Source organism: Apostichopus japonicus, chromosome 3 (genome assembly GCF_037975245.1).
Source record: "Apostichopus japonicus isolate 1M-3 chromosome 3, ASM3797524v1, whole genome shotgun sequence".
NCBI lineage: Eukaryota > Metazoa > Echinodermata > Holothuroidea > Aspidochirotida > Stichopodidae > Apostichopus > Apostichopus japonicus.
Window position 1 is genome coordinate 7,510,754 of NC_092563.1, and position 18,660 is coordinate 7,529,413.

The following is an 18,660-nucleotide window of genomic DNA, read 5'->3' on the forward strand; positions in this document are numbered from 1 at the left end:
ACATCCAAATGCATGCTATATCTGCATCATGCACTTTGGCAAATTTAAGTATTGCAGACAAAGCACATGTTTTAAACATGAATATTTTGATCAACCCCCCCCCCCAAAAACAATTACATATTAAGGATTCGACCAAAGCTTTTGCTGTTAGTGCCATATATTTCCAGAAAATTTAGCCATGTCTCCAAAAACTTTTAACTTTAATTATGAAAAGGTCAGAAAAGCAATCCTAATGTACTGTACTAAAAACAGTTGGGGCACTTTGCAAATTTAAAGTTAGGCAATGTGCCAAAAAGTAGGAAATGGGGGGGGTAAGGAGAGATGGGGAGGGGGGAGAATGGGGTGCAGGTAGCAATGGACTATATTTTGTATAGTGCAGGTTCACAATGTTTGCACCGCTGGTCTACTCAGATAATCTCTATTGCTTGATATTGGTTCAGTCTAGCTGCAGGGGATTTTGCAGCTGCTACAACCTTTCATTTTGACAAGTCACCTCAAAACCGCATTTACTCATTTGTGACATTGGAGCCCACAAAGTATTAGCCCACATTTGCCTGTACCTTACCACTTCTCAAATGTTGTTAAATCCCCAGATATTAATAACAGCATGCAGAACCTTCATCCCAAAATAGTCTATGTTGTTGGACTAATCTCATGCATACCACACTCAAATTCTACCTTGGGTTATAATTTATTCATATTTATCTTGCTCATTAATATTCATGACATTCAGTAATACCTCTCCCCGTGAGTTACATGTGCGGATGCCCTTACATCACCTGACCGACAAGAAATATGCAAAAGAGAGGAGGCAGAACTTCCTTGCTTAAAAGTTTACGTACCACATGATCACCAAAATAGTTTGACAAGTTGAAAAGCCTCATGTTCTAAAATACATGTAAAGGAAAACAAAACATAACATCTGGTAGCTTGAAGAGATTGTGAGTATTAAGGAGAAGTGATAACATCCCACCAGTCGATAGAAAAAGGAAGGGTGAGGGGAGGGGGTGGGGGTTAGATTGAAAGGGGTAACCGAAGCGCAATACTCATTTCAAATTGCACACAGATGTCTGGAGCTAGACTTAAAGATTTCATTACATTATATGCTGTCTTCACAGTTGCTTAGCCATTCTACCAGAAGAGGCGAATAAATTGGTGGTGGGAAAACTGGAACTCCCTGAACCAAACTCTATTGTCCAACTTAGCAACTTTTATTTTTTATATAAATCAGTCTTTCACTTTACACACACCTTATTCCTCAAGTTCTAGGTGACAACAATCATACACATTTGACTGACTGACTTACAGACAGTATCTATCTCCCTCTGGCAGCACCTCTGCTCACCCCCACCCCCCCCTCCCCACCCCTTCAAGGTTTGCTGCTGGGTAAGTCTGTATAATAACATTTACTGAAACATTTATCCAGAATGTAATGAAACAAACTACTAACATGTGATGAAATCAATTTGGCAAGCTGAAATGAAACTAGGACCCTTGTGGGAATAACTTGTTCAATCCTTGAAAAAAAATCAAACATCAGTTCCACCGATGCCCTTGAAGTTGAACCCTGAACATACCAAACCTATGATTTGATCCAGATGAAAGGATACAAGTTTGTCTGAAGTCATCTTTACTAAAAGAAGACATATCCAACAACCCCCTGATCAAATGGTTTCATCATTCTTGATATGTAATATTGATTTCCAACCGCAAATATGCCAACAAACATGAATACTTGTGTGGCATTCTTACACTGGTTTCAATATTACTGTTAATTGTCTGCTCCTGAGGCAAAACCTTTATACACATGAGGACTTTGCATCAAATATCATCACCCCCTGGGAAAAGTTATAGAATAAGCAATGATATTTTAGGTCTCACAACAAGCAATTTGTGCCTTGGGGTGGTTCGTTGTTTGTTCCATTTTCCTCAGTGTTACCATGGTAATGTTATTGTGCTAAATTGCCATAGTGTTAAATTGCTACTTGTGGTAAAGATTCAAGATGGAGGCTTACAATGCACACCTTGTATCATTTATTTCATTGCATGGGTTGAAAATGGTTGATACTTGGTTATGTAGGAAGACTGGTACATGATTTCAGTAGACCTATAGCTGTGAGGATATGAATATGGAACATCTGCTGAAACTACCCCCTTTCTGCAACCTCTTCCCATGATACCATCTTGCCAGGAGATAAGAGGCAGCTTTCTCCAAGTTACTGTTTATGACCGCAAGCAAGCAAATAATAAATAACCAGATAAACAACAAAAGGATAAAGAAATGATTGGTTTTGACCTATGAGAGCATTTGGATCCCAGAAGACCCTACCTCCCACCAAAACTGAGATGCTCATGCTTGTTAAATGAAAATTTTGCATCCTTAAATAAATATCCCTGGCATTAAGGTCAAAGGAAACACCTGACACTCCTGCACCCCACCCCCACCCCACCTAAGCTTCCCATCCCACCGAGCCCCCCCCCCCCTAATGAAAACCTGATCATGGTTCTAACCAAGAACGATTATCAGCATGAATTGTTGGAATATTTGTTTAACTGGGTTTCTCTACCTTCTTTAATGGAGGTCTCGAGCGTATAAAGTCAAGTATGATTTCATGGGCTTCCTTCTTGACCCTCCGTGGTATATGGTCTGTAATCTGTTGGGAGCAAAGCAAATATATTTTCACACATAAAGGTGGGCAGTATTTGACATGAACATTACCTATCTTATCATCCATGGTACATTCATCAATTCATAATACTTCAAAATTTTGGTTTTACTTCCACTCTGTGGCGATGAGCCTGCACTGGAAGATTCCTAAAACTGTTATTTTCCAATCTTTACAATATCTGACATGTATGCTGCACCAACCACAATGTAACCTCCTCCCCCCTCCCCCCCCCCCAAATGAAAACGAGCAGAAAGCAGATCGTATCAAGTCCAATGTCCAATTTGATGTATTAAATTGATGAAGCCATCATAGTACTTCAAACAATTAACAATAATTAAGCCCTTAATTAATTTGAAGTTATCTTACTCCTGGCACAGATCCGTGAAACAGACACATAACTGGTACAAATGTTAAAAATGGAAATATTAATAGATGTATTAACAATCACTGAAACTTCAGCCTAGCACCTTCAGCATACTTAAACCAAAGAATTTTGTAACCCATCTAATTATTTGAAGCTTTTATACATTCATCATATATGTGTAGAGATGTTAACCCTAAAACATATGTCGCTTTATATTCCATCCATGCTATAGGCTAATAGCAGAGCTACTTTGCACATATATTTCACATACACATAAAACTTTCTCATATATAGGATAAATGTCTCGTGCTTCAAAATTAAAGCACACCATCTATGCATAACCAATATGGAATGCTGACAAACACACCTTTGCTATAAAAAGTATGTCAAGTTTTTTACATTCTGATATGAAAAATCCATCTCCTAGTAAGTTAAACTGAAGTGAGATAAATAGAACTACCACAAAACCTATCAACTATATAAGAAGACCAAGCTCTAACAGCTTGTAAGGTACAAAGATCGCAAACTCCTCATCTTTGATAACCTATTGATAAGAGCAGGATAATGTGACTCAATATCTGCATGTGTACACAAGAGTTTGTACTTGTAACTATGGCAACATCCACACAATAGAAGATATGATTACCACTGTCTTTGCTTCTCACATCAATTTCCTCCGATACCCAAGACCATGTTTAGATCAGATTGCAGGCCTTTTGTCCCCATTTTCAGGTGAAGATGTCGAGCAGGGGACACTGACCTTGTTTCCGAGGTAATGGAAGTGGGTCGGTGAAGTAATGGAAGTGGGTCGGTAAGGAAGTTGGTAAAGAGGGACCAGGGCTTAAACAGGAAACGCAAGGAGTGTCATGCTCATGCTGCCTCCCAGGTCCCCACAACCCCTCACCATCCTTGAAGTATACTAAACATCGGTAAAATCAAAGTTAATGAGTGTAGAGGGGACCAAGTAAGGGAAGTGGGTCGGTGAGGTAATGGAAGCGGGTCGGTGAGGTAATGGAAAGTGGGTCGGTGAGGTAATGAAAGTGGGTCGGTGAGGTAATGGAAGTGGGTCGGTGAGGTAATGGAAGTGGGTCGGTGAGGTAATGGAAGTGGTTCGATGAGGTAATGGAAAGTGGGTCGACGAGGTAATGGAAGTGGGTCGTCGAGGTAATGGAAGTGGGTCGGTGAGGAAGTTGGTAAAGAGGGTCGGCGTGGTAATGGAAAGTGGGTCGACGAGGTAATGGAAAGTGGGTCGACGAGGTAATGGATAGTGGGTCGACGAGGTAATGGAAGTGGGTCGGTGAGGAAGTTGGTAAAGAGGGTCGGCGTGGTAATGGAAAGTGGGTCGGCAAGGTAATGGAAAGTGGGTCGGCGAGGTAATAGAAGTGGGTCGATGAGGTAATGGAAAGTGTGTCGACGAGGTAATGGAAAGTGGGTCGGCGAGGTGATGGAAAGTGGGTCTGTGAGGTAATGGGAGTGGGTCAGTAAGGAAGTTGGTAAAGAGGGACCAGGGCTTAAACAGTTCTAATTTCTGTAGTCTAAGAAGCCTGCAGGGCAACCTTGAACGGAGATTGTCATGAGAGGAGTGAACGTCAATGTTAAGGAGATTTGTAACACTATCGCCTGAGGTAATGCGTTCATCTTATACACAATTTTAAACAATATGCCAGTTAATTACTTTAAACAGTGGAACCATTCTGCTTACCTCTACTTTCTTCAAAGAGAATCTCCTTGACCTGATGTCATCCATCAGTATCTCGTACGGGGTCAGTTCGTACTCGATGGAGTTTGAAACCCGGCTGGTGCTGACTTTATTCAGTCGTATACCCTGGCGAAGGTCTCGTAGACATTGGATCCATATCCTCCCCTAAAAGTAAATCAAAACGGGTCGTTAGTTATGACGAGACCAGTTAATTAAACAGCACAAAACAGAATACCCAAACACACAATGATGCATATAGGTCAGTGTTCAAATTCACTTACAACTGTGACATTTGTCTGTTTAACTAATTTCTCTGCTTTTGTCTTCGTCTACCTCTGAATGAGAATCTTGCAGGGATTTGAACACCAGGCTCTCCAACTTCGCTACATTACCTCATTACCTTTACAGGATTTTGTTGTTGTTGTTGCTAGAGATAAGCAGTTTAGAGGTAGTATGCATAGGCCCTAAATTATAGCATGCTTTAATTGCTAGAAGTTTCAAAAGTACTTTCCTGGGGGTCTTTGTTCTCCAAATTGTTCTCAGACATTCTAAATGAACACACAAGATGACTGAATGTCCCAGTGAGGTTCATTTATTCCAAGGTGGTAATTAAACCAGTTTAAAAATTTTGACCAAATGTGGCCATATTTGAATATCTGGCATATTTGAGGCCAATACAGCATACCTTTAATAGTCCATAGGTAAATCATGCTCCTCAAATTGTGTGTATTTGATCTCCAATGATTACCAAAAAACGGAGATCAGGATCGTGATGAATACAATGCTCTTCTAGAAACTTTGGGTAGTAGAAGGAGAGGGCAGGCAGTAGACTCCCCCAAAACTTACTGGTCTGGGAATTTACAATCAAGGACACTCTTACCTGTCACCAGTCTACTGATGCACTTTCATCTTCTACCTAACCTACTGACTTGGCAACATTTTAGCAAGTTGCACTCCCAATTCCATATCCCTGGATTAGCCCTTTATCTCTTCCTGTCAGATCCATCAATTCAGAAGCCACATAAAGGCAGGCGCGTAGCCAGGAATTTGCCAAGGGAGGGGCGAAACTGTAGGCAAACTATCAGAGCCTTAGATGCGGCAATTCAAGCTATCTGAAGCGTAGCGCCACCATTTTGGCTGAAAATGCCTCCCAGATCGCTGGAAATGGCACTTCAAAGGCCTTGTAAATTGCATCTTAGCATTTTCTCATTTGAAATTACTAGCGATATCATAAAAACATAAAAAAAAATAAAAAAATATGCTCAAGGGGGTGGGGGTGGCTGCCCCCTTCGCCCCCCCTTGGCTACGCGCCTGCATAAAGGTGGTTACACGGTAGACTGGCAAGGGCCACTTACTAAGCTAGGGTCAGGGTGCTACCAGGTGGTGCTAAACATGGTATAGTGAAAGTACAATAGCATTGAGGAGACAGGTAAGGCATGACGTATCAAACGTGTCGTAAACGTCTATATGCCCTATGATGACATAGCTCTCAGAAAGGTGGTTCTTTGAAATTAAAGTGCAACACAAATTCTGTGATGTTGTAATGAAGATATTTCGTAATATACTGTGCATATAACAGTCTGGTTTCAACACAGAGTTTCAGAATGGAGAATTTTTTTTAATCAGCATGTGACTGTACCTGTCATTTTTAGAGACCAAGTTTTTTGAAAAACTAAAGAAACAAACAAGAGTTTTCTCTTTTTAACAGATACATTTAAGAAGAGGATAAAGCAGCAATTTTCTCTTACCCATTCTTGGGGCAGTAAATCTTCAATGTGGTTCTCGATACAACCTGAACTCTGTTCTTCGGCTAACTTTTTCAGAATCTACAACAAAATTACAAAAGAGAGAGAGAGAGATGAATCTTTATTCAAAAACTTCAGGGAGTAGAAATTGTAGACATAATTTAAAATACAGATTAACCAAAAGGACTGATGGGTTAACAGTTATTAAATTTGAATGACATAGCTTTAAATGCACATAGAAATATGTACTCTTTACACATTCACCTGATGAAGCAGTTATTTTTGCTCCACACATGTATGCATGGTGAAATTAATTAGAATATGTGCAATTTCTTGAGGTCAGCAACAGCATCAGCCCAAAGCTGTTGCAGATGAGGCTAGGAGTAGGTATATTTGTTGTAACGATAACAGTATAATGTAGGAAGCCACATACTGTAGCCTTCCATGCTACAATAGGGTTAGGTAACATGTCAAAAGAAGCACACTCAGGGTGCTGCAGCTTATTGCAGCAAGGCTGCATAGGACGTAAGTCTGCTATCTTGCAGACTGTTATATGAGATAGCAAGGTAACTGTAATGTAGGAAGTAAGATACTGCCTAGCGTAGTATGCAAAATTGCATTTGTGTAATGCAGGTAGCCTGGTATCTGGTAGCCTCCTATGCTACAAATGGGATACTGGATACACCTTGTACCTGGTTACTGCTGGATATTTTACTCAAGAAGCTTTTGAGTTCCTCTACTTCAGCATATAGTGCTCTGCACACAGCTTGGTAGTGGGTGGCAGCATCCATTGAGTTGGCCACATGTTTACTACAAGACTGTGCATGGGAGATAAAAGAGAATGAAAAAGCAACATTGATAAATATACTGTATGAATGCTAATATGCATACTGCTTTAGTGTAACAAATATATGAGACTTCAGGAAAACAAAATAAACACGCTGAAAGCTAAAAAGTTGACTATATTTCACCGGCTAAGTGTCATAACATCATGAGAATGACCATGGCAATATAGGGGAACGGATGGAACAGGGGAATGAGGGGATTATTCAAGTTTAACATTTTGTGAGAAAAAAAAAGTTTGAGATTTGTTGGAAAAAAATTCCATTAAGTTCAGCAAAATTTTGTATTATTTGTATTTATAAACAAACTGCTCACATCATTGCATGATTTGTGTAGCACTTGATCCATTTGCTAAGCACATTAAGTTGAGACTTTCATTTGAGGAGAGGGGGAGACGCTGGGGGGGGGGAAGGTGGCAGATGGAGGCGAGAAAAGGGTGACAGGCTGTGACAAAACTTGAAAGAGCACTACAAAATGTTTCTGAACATTTCTAGTGCCGTCAGTTCTTTTCGAGTCCTACAGTATAGATTACTTCGACACCTTTTTAGTACAATACAGAAACAGCAGGCCAATCGTTACGCTAATTGCTTTAACCAGAAACTTCCAAATTTATTTTTTAGTGTGATGACCTATGATGATATCTTTACTCTGTGAAAAGCAACAGCAAATTTTCTGCTATACACTGTGGAACCAAATTATTTACGTTCTTGACTATAGTTTAATAAAGCTATTGGAACTATTCCTTACCATTAGCGGAAATATACAACCTATGATTTTCTAAAGTATGTACATTAATCCTCCATTTTGTTAACAAAGCTGGTATTCCCACGAATGCCAGACACTATTTGGATTTAAAACCTTAGAGAATATGTCTGGCTTAGTTTCACAGAATAAAATGGACCAGTAATTACTTAAATCTCCTGTTAAAATTCAAGGAAACAGAGATCTGTGTAAAATATGAACTGAAAGGTACCGAAAGATACCAGCAGAAATCAGAATGAAAATTTGATCTGTAACAAACATTGTTGAAAAGAGAAGCATGAACTTATTATTAATACAGATCTTTAAATGCATAATTTATACTTGTAAGGCTTCTGTAGAGGTTTTAACCTACTGTACCAAACATGTTAGGAGGTGAGCAAAGCAAAAACACACTCCAAAACTCATAATAATAATAATCATAATAATAATAATAATAACAATAATAATAATAATAATAATATTACTACTACTAATAATAATAATAATATTCATCATCATAAAAATAATAATAATAATATTAACAATAATAATAATAATAATAGTAATAATAATAATTATTATACTAATAATAATAATTATAAAATTAATAATAATAATTAGTCAGTTAGTCCGTTTAGTCTAGTCAGTTTTGTATTGTTGTTGAATATTTTGCAGTCCTCACTGAGGGGTTAATATTGTTTTCATATAAACGTTTGGACTATGCTAACATTACTGCTATTACGAAGTGACTTATACACCAATACACTACATTCATAGACTCTGTATTCCTGTAAACAAACGCTCATTGCAACGAGTATTCACCATCACTCATGCCGATTAAGATCCAACTAATTACAAAGACAGTCGGCCGATGTATGAACCGAGGCACAAATTAACTCTGTCTGTTCGTCTCTGTGTAGCTCAATTAAGTGGCCACTTTACTACACAAGTTTCCTGTCTGCACAAATAATCAATTGCAAAATACCAAAACAAGTACAACAGTCGATTGATCTGAGCTCCAGAACAAAACAAGTCACCGTGACTGTGGGTACTTAATATGATCTTACTGCATGAACCATCTCTTTAAGTTTTCTGATCTGTAAGACTAAAATCTTAGGAGAGGAATCAAGTTGAAATTATCTTTGTACCAGTTGAGGTAAAGGAAATTGTAAAAACAAAGTTAAGATGTTTGTTTGTTTAAATTATTTCAGAAAGGAAAGCAAAATATACTAGAAGAGGGAGTTGGCTGAGAGGTCACCTGTAAACACCCAAATCTCAAACTTTTACATCTTAACAGTAACTCATCAAGCTATCAGAAGGGTTGTTGGGTCAATTAACTTTTGCTTTGCAAGCTCTGGTTTGTTTTCATCAATTCCTCCTTGTTTTAATTCTCATTTGTTATCCCTTAAAGATCTATATTTTGTCTGTACATACTATATGATTTAATAATCCATGATAACAGATTCATACTGATAGATTACAACATTGACGTAAAGTGTTGTATGATACCCTAAGCGAATGGCCAGCATATCAGTATAAATTGAGCCTTTCACAATCTCATCAATCAAGCTCTATAAAATGAAAGTCTCCAAAATAAGGATATTGGTAATAAAAGTTAGTTAAAACTTTGTTGTCTTTGGATATGATGTCCTTGGAAGTAAACAGTACATGTAAGAAAGGTTAAAAGTCTATAGGAGGTGATTCATTAGTACTGTACTATATTATAGTCCATCAACATCAACATCAATCCTGTGATGCCATGTAAATAGCAATTACACATTCGGGCATCAGGTCAGACAACAGGATATGAAAACAGTTGGTATTACTGTAAATAAGAGACGGGACTTAAGATCTGGAGGATGTAGAGGGTAGCATTTCTCTAAAATCTGGCTTGAGAAGCAGGGGCAATTCTACAACGAAAGATAAATGACGGCTACTAAACAATCCTGGAAATAGTGCTTCACATGTAGCGAGTAACTCAGATATATACTGCAATAGGTATCGATTATTGTCTAATGTACTAGAGCAAACATTTCAAGAGAGAAATAAATCACCAAGAAATTTGAGCTCAGTTGACACTTTTGGTGATAGAGTGAATGGGGGGGGGGGGGCATTGTGGGACAGTTAAGGGGGCAGTAGATAGGAAAGATCCAGTCACATACAACAGACAGCTACTCTTGACACGATAACAAGCGTGAATTGGGAAAGGACACACAAGGAGGAAAGTAAATAAATACTTCAGCAAGTTGCAACTCCCAATTAGAATAAATCTGCCCCTAAGCATCTGGTGACTCACAAAACAGTGAACAGTTCTTTCATTCAACTGTAGCACTGAGCTCCATGGTTGGATACATAGAAGTAGATCAGGGACTTTTCAGCTTCTGCTACTTTGATAGAGTTTTGTTGCAGTGAAAAAGCTTCAATCAGAGAATAAATAATCCACAAACAACTGTCAACCGGTAGCAGATTTGGGATCTAAAGTCCAAGATTATTTCGATGACATGTAGTTAAATGAAAGTCATCCCTAAGACTAATATTTACCAAGGAATCTGGTAAGCTACATTTCTTGATGAGTCAAGCTAAGCACAATAGCAGCCCATTATTTACAGAATCACTGCAGGAAGCTGTTGCAGTTAAAACCTGGATGTGGCCCATAGTGGTGAAGGGAGAGTCCACTGTACCTACGACTGTAAGTGTACAAAGTCTATTATCAAAACATTCATTAGACTGAATGCTTAATGGGATGAAGGTAGATACAGTATATTGACCGCACTGTAGTACTGTAGGTTTGTATGAAGAAAAGTATTGCTAGAAAGTACAACCTTAACAGGTTACCATAGCAACCGTGCCCATAAAAGGACAAAAACTAGAAAGCAAAAATAAAAACATGAAAATGGGTATTAATTGATATACCCCAGAACAATGTGAGGTCCATACAGTTTCATCTTTGCATTTTGACTTTAGTTTTGGGCATACATTGGCTTCAACACCAATTATATATGCTGTTATACTACAGTAGAATGAACCATTCCATTATGCTCAAACCAAAACAATAAGAAAGGTTTTTTTAGTACTACAAATACTGCTTGTTACAGAGATTACCAGGGTCATTTCTATCCACTGATTGATAAACACTGCCTTTATTGAAAGGAATACTATTTTACGGTTCATAGACCAGGTACAAGAAGACAGACTGGAATATACCCAGGTTTACTAGGAATTCATGACACCATACACAAGCACAAAGGTAATACAAACTTGTACCACTTTACTGTAGCAACCATGTGTTAAATCTGTAGTAGGCTAATGCTTTTAACAAAACAATGGATCTTGTTACAATCTGCAAAGCAGCTCCCATGTCATTAGGAGCTGAGGCAGATCATGCTAGACCTGTATAACATATTGCAGCTAGGCAGGTACAAACATTCTGAGTAAGTAAATGGATGAGTGCAAATTTCTCATTAATTAAAGGTGTATGGGGTCACCTATATGAACAACATTGTTCTCGTCACTCTAAGTAGTAGGCATTAGAAATCATGAAAATAGCTGCAACTCCCATCAAAATCCATCAAAGATTGACCATTTTACAAGTCTTTTCTTAGTTCTAGTTTTATTTATGAATAAGCAGTTAGCTAATCATGTACCCTGCTGACCTACAAGGAGTGAATGCCTAATTTTCTGTTTTATCTTTCCTTTGTTTTCACAACCTTCCTTTCAAGGACACTGAAACACAGGTTTGTGGCCTATTAGTGATTTTTTAAAATATTTGATTTTCTTCTTTGAAAAGAGGAACATCACATTATTCAAATGAGATACAGTACGTGGACTTGTAATTAGAGGTTAACTTATTAATGCCTAAAATACAAAATTTTGATGAGCGCAACACTCCACCTCATAGTTTGCACATATTTAATGAGTTTCACAGAATTATCAAAACTTCAAATATATGTATATATCTTGGTAACAAAAAGAGCTTTTTCAAAAATTTCAATAGAGTTTGTTCATAAGATATAACAACAAATGTACTAAATATGGCACAAACTGGCTAGGAGTCATTAATACTCTAAACTTAAACATTAACCATTATGGACGAAGAAAGAAGACTTAACCCTTCCACCTGAATGTCACTAATGATTGAAACTTGAATTGAAAATGTTTGAATCATGTAATGATTTAGAAATGTAATGCACTGTATGCATCTGTATAATGTGCGTATATAGTTGTATATACTGTACATACGCTGCTGTTTCAGGGTTTAAATACAGATCTAGTTGTTCATGACCAATGTAACCTATGAAGATATAAAATTAAATTTATAGAGACAGTGACACCAATTAACTAGTAGCATACATGTATACATGTCATTAATACCAGGTGAATAAATAGTTAATAATGAAGGTTGTTTGACTTGTTTCCATTTGTAGAACTGACCAAGGTGTTTTCCATCTGAACAGTTAAAATGTTTCTATAAACACTGACCCCCCCCTCTCCCACCTACAGGTACATACCTACATATACTGTATATCCCACATCCCTTCCTCAACCCTCTCTAATCTCCACAGGCCTGCAAATTATTCTGATATGATCTTTATGATATTATTCTTTAAAATGCTTGAAAACTTTTTGAACTTTTTCAGATAGTCTTCAGGATGTTAACTTTTGATACAATTTACATAATTATATATTCTACAACTATGATTTAAGAAAAATACCATCAAATACCCTTTATTGACATGGTTCAAGAAATCCTTCCAGTTTGCTACATGGTGATAAACCATACTGCAAAAAGTCTTGACCTAAATTCGACCTTGTCCATTTTTTATTAATTCATAGTTCACCGCAACTGGCATGCTTCTTGTAGATTTTACTTACCAAACAATTGAATCTTTACATAAATATTCTTGTTGGTAAACTTTCTAGAAATTATGCATCAGAACGATACCCATCATATATTTCTGCTGTTGTATGATTATAATGCAATCATACTATGTCAGCAGATACATACTAACAAGACTACAGCTATATATATGCATTACCCAATGAAATTTAAGAACAGCTGTTATAGAGTAGCCTACAGTATACATAATCGAGCTTTCATCTAGGGCTATGCATGATCGACAGAGAGTAACTGCTTAACCAGCCTTCATAAGAATCTACTTAATATACGTAGTAAGGATTATGTGTTGTTGTAAGATTATCTTCTGGAGCAACCACTTTATGGTAAAATTTATCAAAATAACAGTGATTAGATCAGATTAAGAAATTTAAAGTGGCTGTTTGTGTTTACAGTGTGAAGTAATCCCCACGGTCTATTACTTGTGCACATGGCAGAACCTTTATGTTGCATTCATATTAACATAGTAAAGCAAAATTTTTCATTCAAGTAGAGGGTCTATTTAATTATAACTGTTCAAGAAACATAAAGGAACATAAAGGGTGTTAACTTAGCTCAGTAGTTAATGCAGGTGCCTTCAAATCATAAGGTCCCGAGTTAGAGTCACTCCAAGATTAATGTATGTCCTCCAGTTACAGAGTTGTTGACAATTGACAATTCATAATCATGGACGTTAAATTATGAATGTAAGAGACTGACTTCGGTCAGCTTGCAGCTTTGATAAGCCAATGAGGCTTCTTCACGAGTTCCTGCTTGCAGGAGGATCTAAAATACATACAAATACATATATCCCCATTGAAACTTCCAGACCTACTACCCTAATAAATAAAAAAAAGGATCAACCTAAATTAACATACAACAATCTCCGCACAATGTGCCATTATCAAACAGTACAACTGAATTTACTGGCTGAGTCTCACAGTACCATTCTGGGCTAGAAGAAATTTATATAGAAATTACTGCAAAACTACAGTAGTGTATAGTAGTGGATAGCAAGTGAACTTCGATCTGGATTTTAGGATTCAGTTGGTTAATGGTGGCTGAGGATGCAGAAACTGCTGAACTCTCACCACTATGGAGAACAGAGCTGAATATACTGTAGAGATGACAGTCTACATCTTCTATAGGATGAAGTTTTCCCATTAGTCATGAAGCTGTTAGTACTTCTCTTAATTTCCAAATCATTATGGAAAGTTCTCAGGTCAATTCTATGATATGGTCAACTTCATACCAAAAAATTTAAAATCATTGTACATTAAAATTGTATAAGTTTCCAATAAATAGAATACTTGTAGTTACTAAAAATATTTTTTTCACCCTCGAAAAATCATTTGTTTGATTATGGGGTCGGTAATAACAAATGGTTCCCGTAGTAACTAAATTATGAAAAATAAAGTGAAATTTCATTTTGTGCAGATTTGTACATAGTACTCATGGGTATCATCAATTTTTTGGACTAATTATATTTGCTATAGCATAGTGCTCACTTAAAAGCTTCAATTTTTTTTCGACATCAAGGCATTAGACAACAGTGGTGAATTGATAACACCCTCAATTTACTGTCACGCAATCACAAAATTGACTGTTTTTGGTTTTTTTCTCCTTGCCTGCACAATATTTTTACTCCAAATAATGAATATCAAGTCTTCACATAGATACCAAAAGGATTACTGAATTTTCCTTTTCAGAAGATATTCAAATTTTGCAGGAAATCACCCTTTACGAATGTCACGCAAGTCTCGTCAATTCAAGAATGTTTCTACCTATTTACTGTGTGAAAATTACAGGGATGTTTATAGTTTGATGAATGAATCACTGATTAATAACGATATCATATATGCATTCCCCTTTAATTAGGCAACTTGAATAATATGGGCACACATAATTAAACTAATTATAATAATTTCATTTGAAATATCAGAATTTAAATTCATGAATATTTATTCGCAATATAATGCCTTCAGTATTTCATCACCACATTAAGAAACTTAGCATGTGTCATTGATTTTTTAGTAGTATACAAAAACATAATCTATATTTGTATCTGGCAATGCCATGTGCTATGACTTGATAACCAAGGTTAAGGTTTTAACTGCTCAATCATTCCCAAAATCCTATGAGCGAATGTATCTTCTCAAATATTACACTTTTGGTTTATTCATATGACAAATGAGAATGGTAATTTGAATCACATTTTGATATTCCAAAACTTACTGGTTTGGATATTTACGAGTGACGAGCTTACCTGTCTCCTCACAACCTTAGCACCTCATTCTACCGTGCCTATAAAGTCCTGGTAAATAAATAACACTGTGCGCCCTCTATGACCGGACCCCCCTTCCGGTCCCTCCTCCTTTCTCATGAGACCATTCCTGAAGAGTGGCCTCACGGACGCCGGAGTGGGGGTGGCAAGGACTGGCCACCCCCAACGACCCCCGTCGAGTTAACTTCCCAAAGTGAACCCCTAACAAAAAATTCACTGACGCCTTCCTAGCAGGGGGGAGTGTAACCCTCCCCGGCGCAGCGGGAAGGGGGGACACTCTCCTGAACCCTGCAGGCGGAACTACCCCTTACACTAACAAGGAGCCTAAAGATTTACGGTCCGGCACTTGTTACCCTTAGACCAACTTAGGTGAGAACGAAAGTGGAAGACTATGTACGCAAACGCATACGGAAACACATAGGTACACTCACCGATAGACATAGTTGATGGCTCTCTGGTGGATGGTGGTTCTGTCTATCTGGTGTGAAGCTCGGAGTCGTGAGTCAAGTCGAGCGACCGCTCCTCCGTCCGGCTGTGTCCCACCACCCTCTCGGGGGAGGGAGGCGGGAATGGAGACAGGTAAGCTCGTCACTCGTAAATATCCAAACCAGTAAGTTTTGGAATATTTACTTCGCTCCTCGCTTACCTGTCTCCTCACAACCTTAGCACCGAGTGGCACTGCCCGATGGTGGGAGGCCCGAGGGGTGGGACCTGTTACCCACCGGACCTCGCATCACCGCGCTACCAAATGCCGCTTCGGCGTGTAAAGTGTCGGTCAAGTAGCAGGCGACGAACGTAGTTGGAGTTTTCCACGCTGCTGCTTTGAGTATGTCCTCTATCGGGATGCCGGCGAATAGGGCTGTAGAGGCCGCGACCCCTCTGACGTCGTGAGCCCTTGGTCGGGAGGTCCCCGATGTGAACGGGCGTATGATCTCTACTAGCCACCTGGATAGAGTGTCTTTGGAGGCCGCTGCGTAGGGTGGTCGTGGTATGATGAAGAGAGAAGTTGATTGTCTTAACTTCTCTGTCTTGCTCAGGTACCACTTCAGTGCCCTGACTGGACACCATCATTTGTCCTCGGCTACTGATGACATGGTCTTAATTTCCGGGATGAAAATGTCTCCTGGCAGGAAGGTCAAGGTCTGGTTCTTTGCAATAAATGACGGGTCTGGAACCATCCTCACCCCGTGGCCCTCAAATCTGATGTGATTCTGCTTGGTGGATAGGGCGTCGAGGCAACTCCTCCTTCTTGCTGACGCCACTGCGACGAGGAAGAGTGTCTTTTTTGTGAGGGCAGCCAGGGAGGCGTTAGCCATTGGTTCGTATGGTGGTCCTGCCAGGGCATGTAACACTGCTGAGAGTCCCCAGGAGGGGGCTAGCCGTCTGATCTGTGGGCGACGATTTGCCATGCCTTTGATGAGCTGTGCAATGTACGGGTTATTGCTCAGTGTGGAGCCATCTGGGAAGCCCTGGTGGATGGCAGCGATGGCCGACCTGTAATTCCTGATGGTGGAGACTTGTTTCCCCTCTCCAAAGAGTGAGAGGAGGAACTCGGCTATCTGTGTCACAGAGGCAGCAGGCAGCAGTATCTGTCTCGGTCGGCACCATTGGTCGAACTTCCGCAGACGGGAATCGTAAGTCGCTGCGGTCGTTCCCCTTCTAGCGTCGGCTGCCATCGCGGCAGCTGCTTCTGAAAAGCCTCTCTGTCGTAGGGAAGACCGGACAGCCTCCAGGCAACTAATTGTAACCCCTTGATGTCTGGGTGGGAGAGAGTTCCCTGTCTCTGGGACAGTAGGTGAGGCTTGTCCGGTAGACTCACTGGGACGTCCATGAGGAGTTGGGGGATCTCGGCGAACCAGGGTCTGCGAGGCCAGAACGGGGCTATTAGTGTGAACCTGCCCTTGGAGTTCCGAATTTTCCTGAGGACTTGTCCGATCATACACAGCGGCGGGAAGATGTACGCATCCATGTGGTCCCAGGAGAGGGACATTGCGTCCGTGTGGTAGGCCAGGGGGTAGAATCGTCTGGAACAGAAGGTCTGGAGTTTGTTGTTCTTGTGTGTTGCGAACAGGTATATCGTGGGCCTGCCGAAGATCGAAAAGATTCTGTCGCAAGTCTCCTGTTCCAGAGACCATTCGTTGGGGTCTATATGCCCCCTGGATAAGGCGTCCGCCATCACGTTGAGCTTGCCTGCGATGTGGGAAGCCCGTAGGATCGTGCCGGAGTCCTCGGCCGCTGTTATCACCTCCCACGCGAGTCGGCACAGTCTCTCTGAGCGGGTGCCCCCCTGCCGATTGATGTAGGCCACCACTGTCGTGTTGTCGGTGAAGATTGTGGTTATCGTTCCCTGTACGTGGTCGTTGAAAACTTCCAGGGCTCTTTTGACCGCCATCATCTCCAGGATGTTGATGTGGAGAGATCTTTCTGTTTGGGACCACGTCCCCATGCTGTGCGATTGCTCCAATGAGCTCCCCATCCGGACAGTGACGCGTCCGTCGTTATCGATGTCATTGGTAGCTGTATCGCAAAGGGTACCCCTGAACTCCAGTTGTTTGGGTCGAGCCACCATCGAAAGTGTTGGGTGACCTCCTCTGACCTGTAGATAAGCGTTGTTTTGTCTGGGTCTGTAGGGTCTGCAGACCTCAGCAGGTGCAGTTGCAGAGGTCGCATGTGTAGCCTGCAGTCTCACTATATCGACGAGGCTGGCCATGAGTCCCAGGGCCCGGAGCCATGTCCCCGTTGGTGACCCCCGGTGTGCCAAGATCTGTTGTGTGGTCGCCTTGACTGCCGCGACTCTTTCTTCTGAGGGTCGGGCTACCCCGGTGGTGAAGTCCAGTATGGCCCCGAGGAACTGGATCGTCTGGGAAGGTGATAGCCGTGATTTCTTCTGGTTCACGATCCAGCCCAGTTCTTGAAGGGTCTGGAGCGTTTTGTGGACGTTGTTGGTTGCTTCCGATAGGCTGTTCCCTACTACCAACCAGTCGTCTAGATATACGTAGAGGGTGACCCCTCTTTTTCTGAGGTAGGCGACTACTGCTCCCGCGACTCTCGTGAAGGTTCTGGGAGCCGTGGCTAGGCCGAATGGGAGCGCCCGGAACTGGTAGTCTTGTTCTGCGTACCGGAACGCTAGGAATCGTCGGTGTTCTCTGTGTATCAAGATGTGCAGGTAGGCGTCCCGTAAGTCTACGGTCGCCGCCCACATGCCCTTTCTGAGTAGGGGTAATATTAAGTTTAAGGTCTCCATACGGAAGTGTTTTGGTCTGATGTGTTTTGTGTTCAGGGGTTTTAGGTTTAGAATGGGACGCCAGGTGCCGTCCCGTTTTTTGGTCAGAAAAAAGGAGGACCGGAAGAGTGGTCCCGTCTCTTCCGGAACTCTTGTAATTGCCTGCTTGGCCCGCAGGGCCAGAATTTCCCCTTCTAGGGCTAAGCGTTTGACGGGGTC

General features: G+C 40.4%; 1 protein-coding gene across 2 annotated transcripts in view; it reads right to left on the reverse strand.

The window, feature by feature from the left end:
* LOC139961823 (protein spire homolog 1-like) overlaps positions 1–18,660 on the reverse strand; it is a 50,767-nt gene that overhangs the window by 12,451 nt on the left and 19,656 nt on the right. Inside the window, exons 4-8 of one of the 2 annotated variants that reach the window (XM_071961369.1) lie at positions 7,170–7,295; positions 6,481–6,558; positions 4,736–4,897; positions 2,568–2,654; positions 843–887 (exon numbers count right to left, since the gene is read on the reverse strand). In XM_071961369.1, the coding sequence (XP_071817470.1) occupies positions 843–887; positions 2,568–2,654; positions 4,736–4,897; positions 6,481–6,558; positions 7,170–7,295 (498 nt within the window). The remainder of the gene's footprint in view (positions 1–842; positions 888–2,567; positions 2,655–4,735; positions 4,898–6,480; positions 6,559–7,169; positions 7,296–18,660) is intronic. The other variant, XM_071961376.1, reaches the window with a different exon arrangement.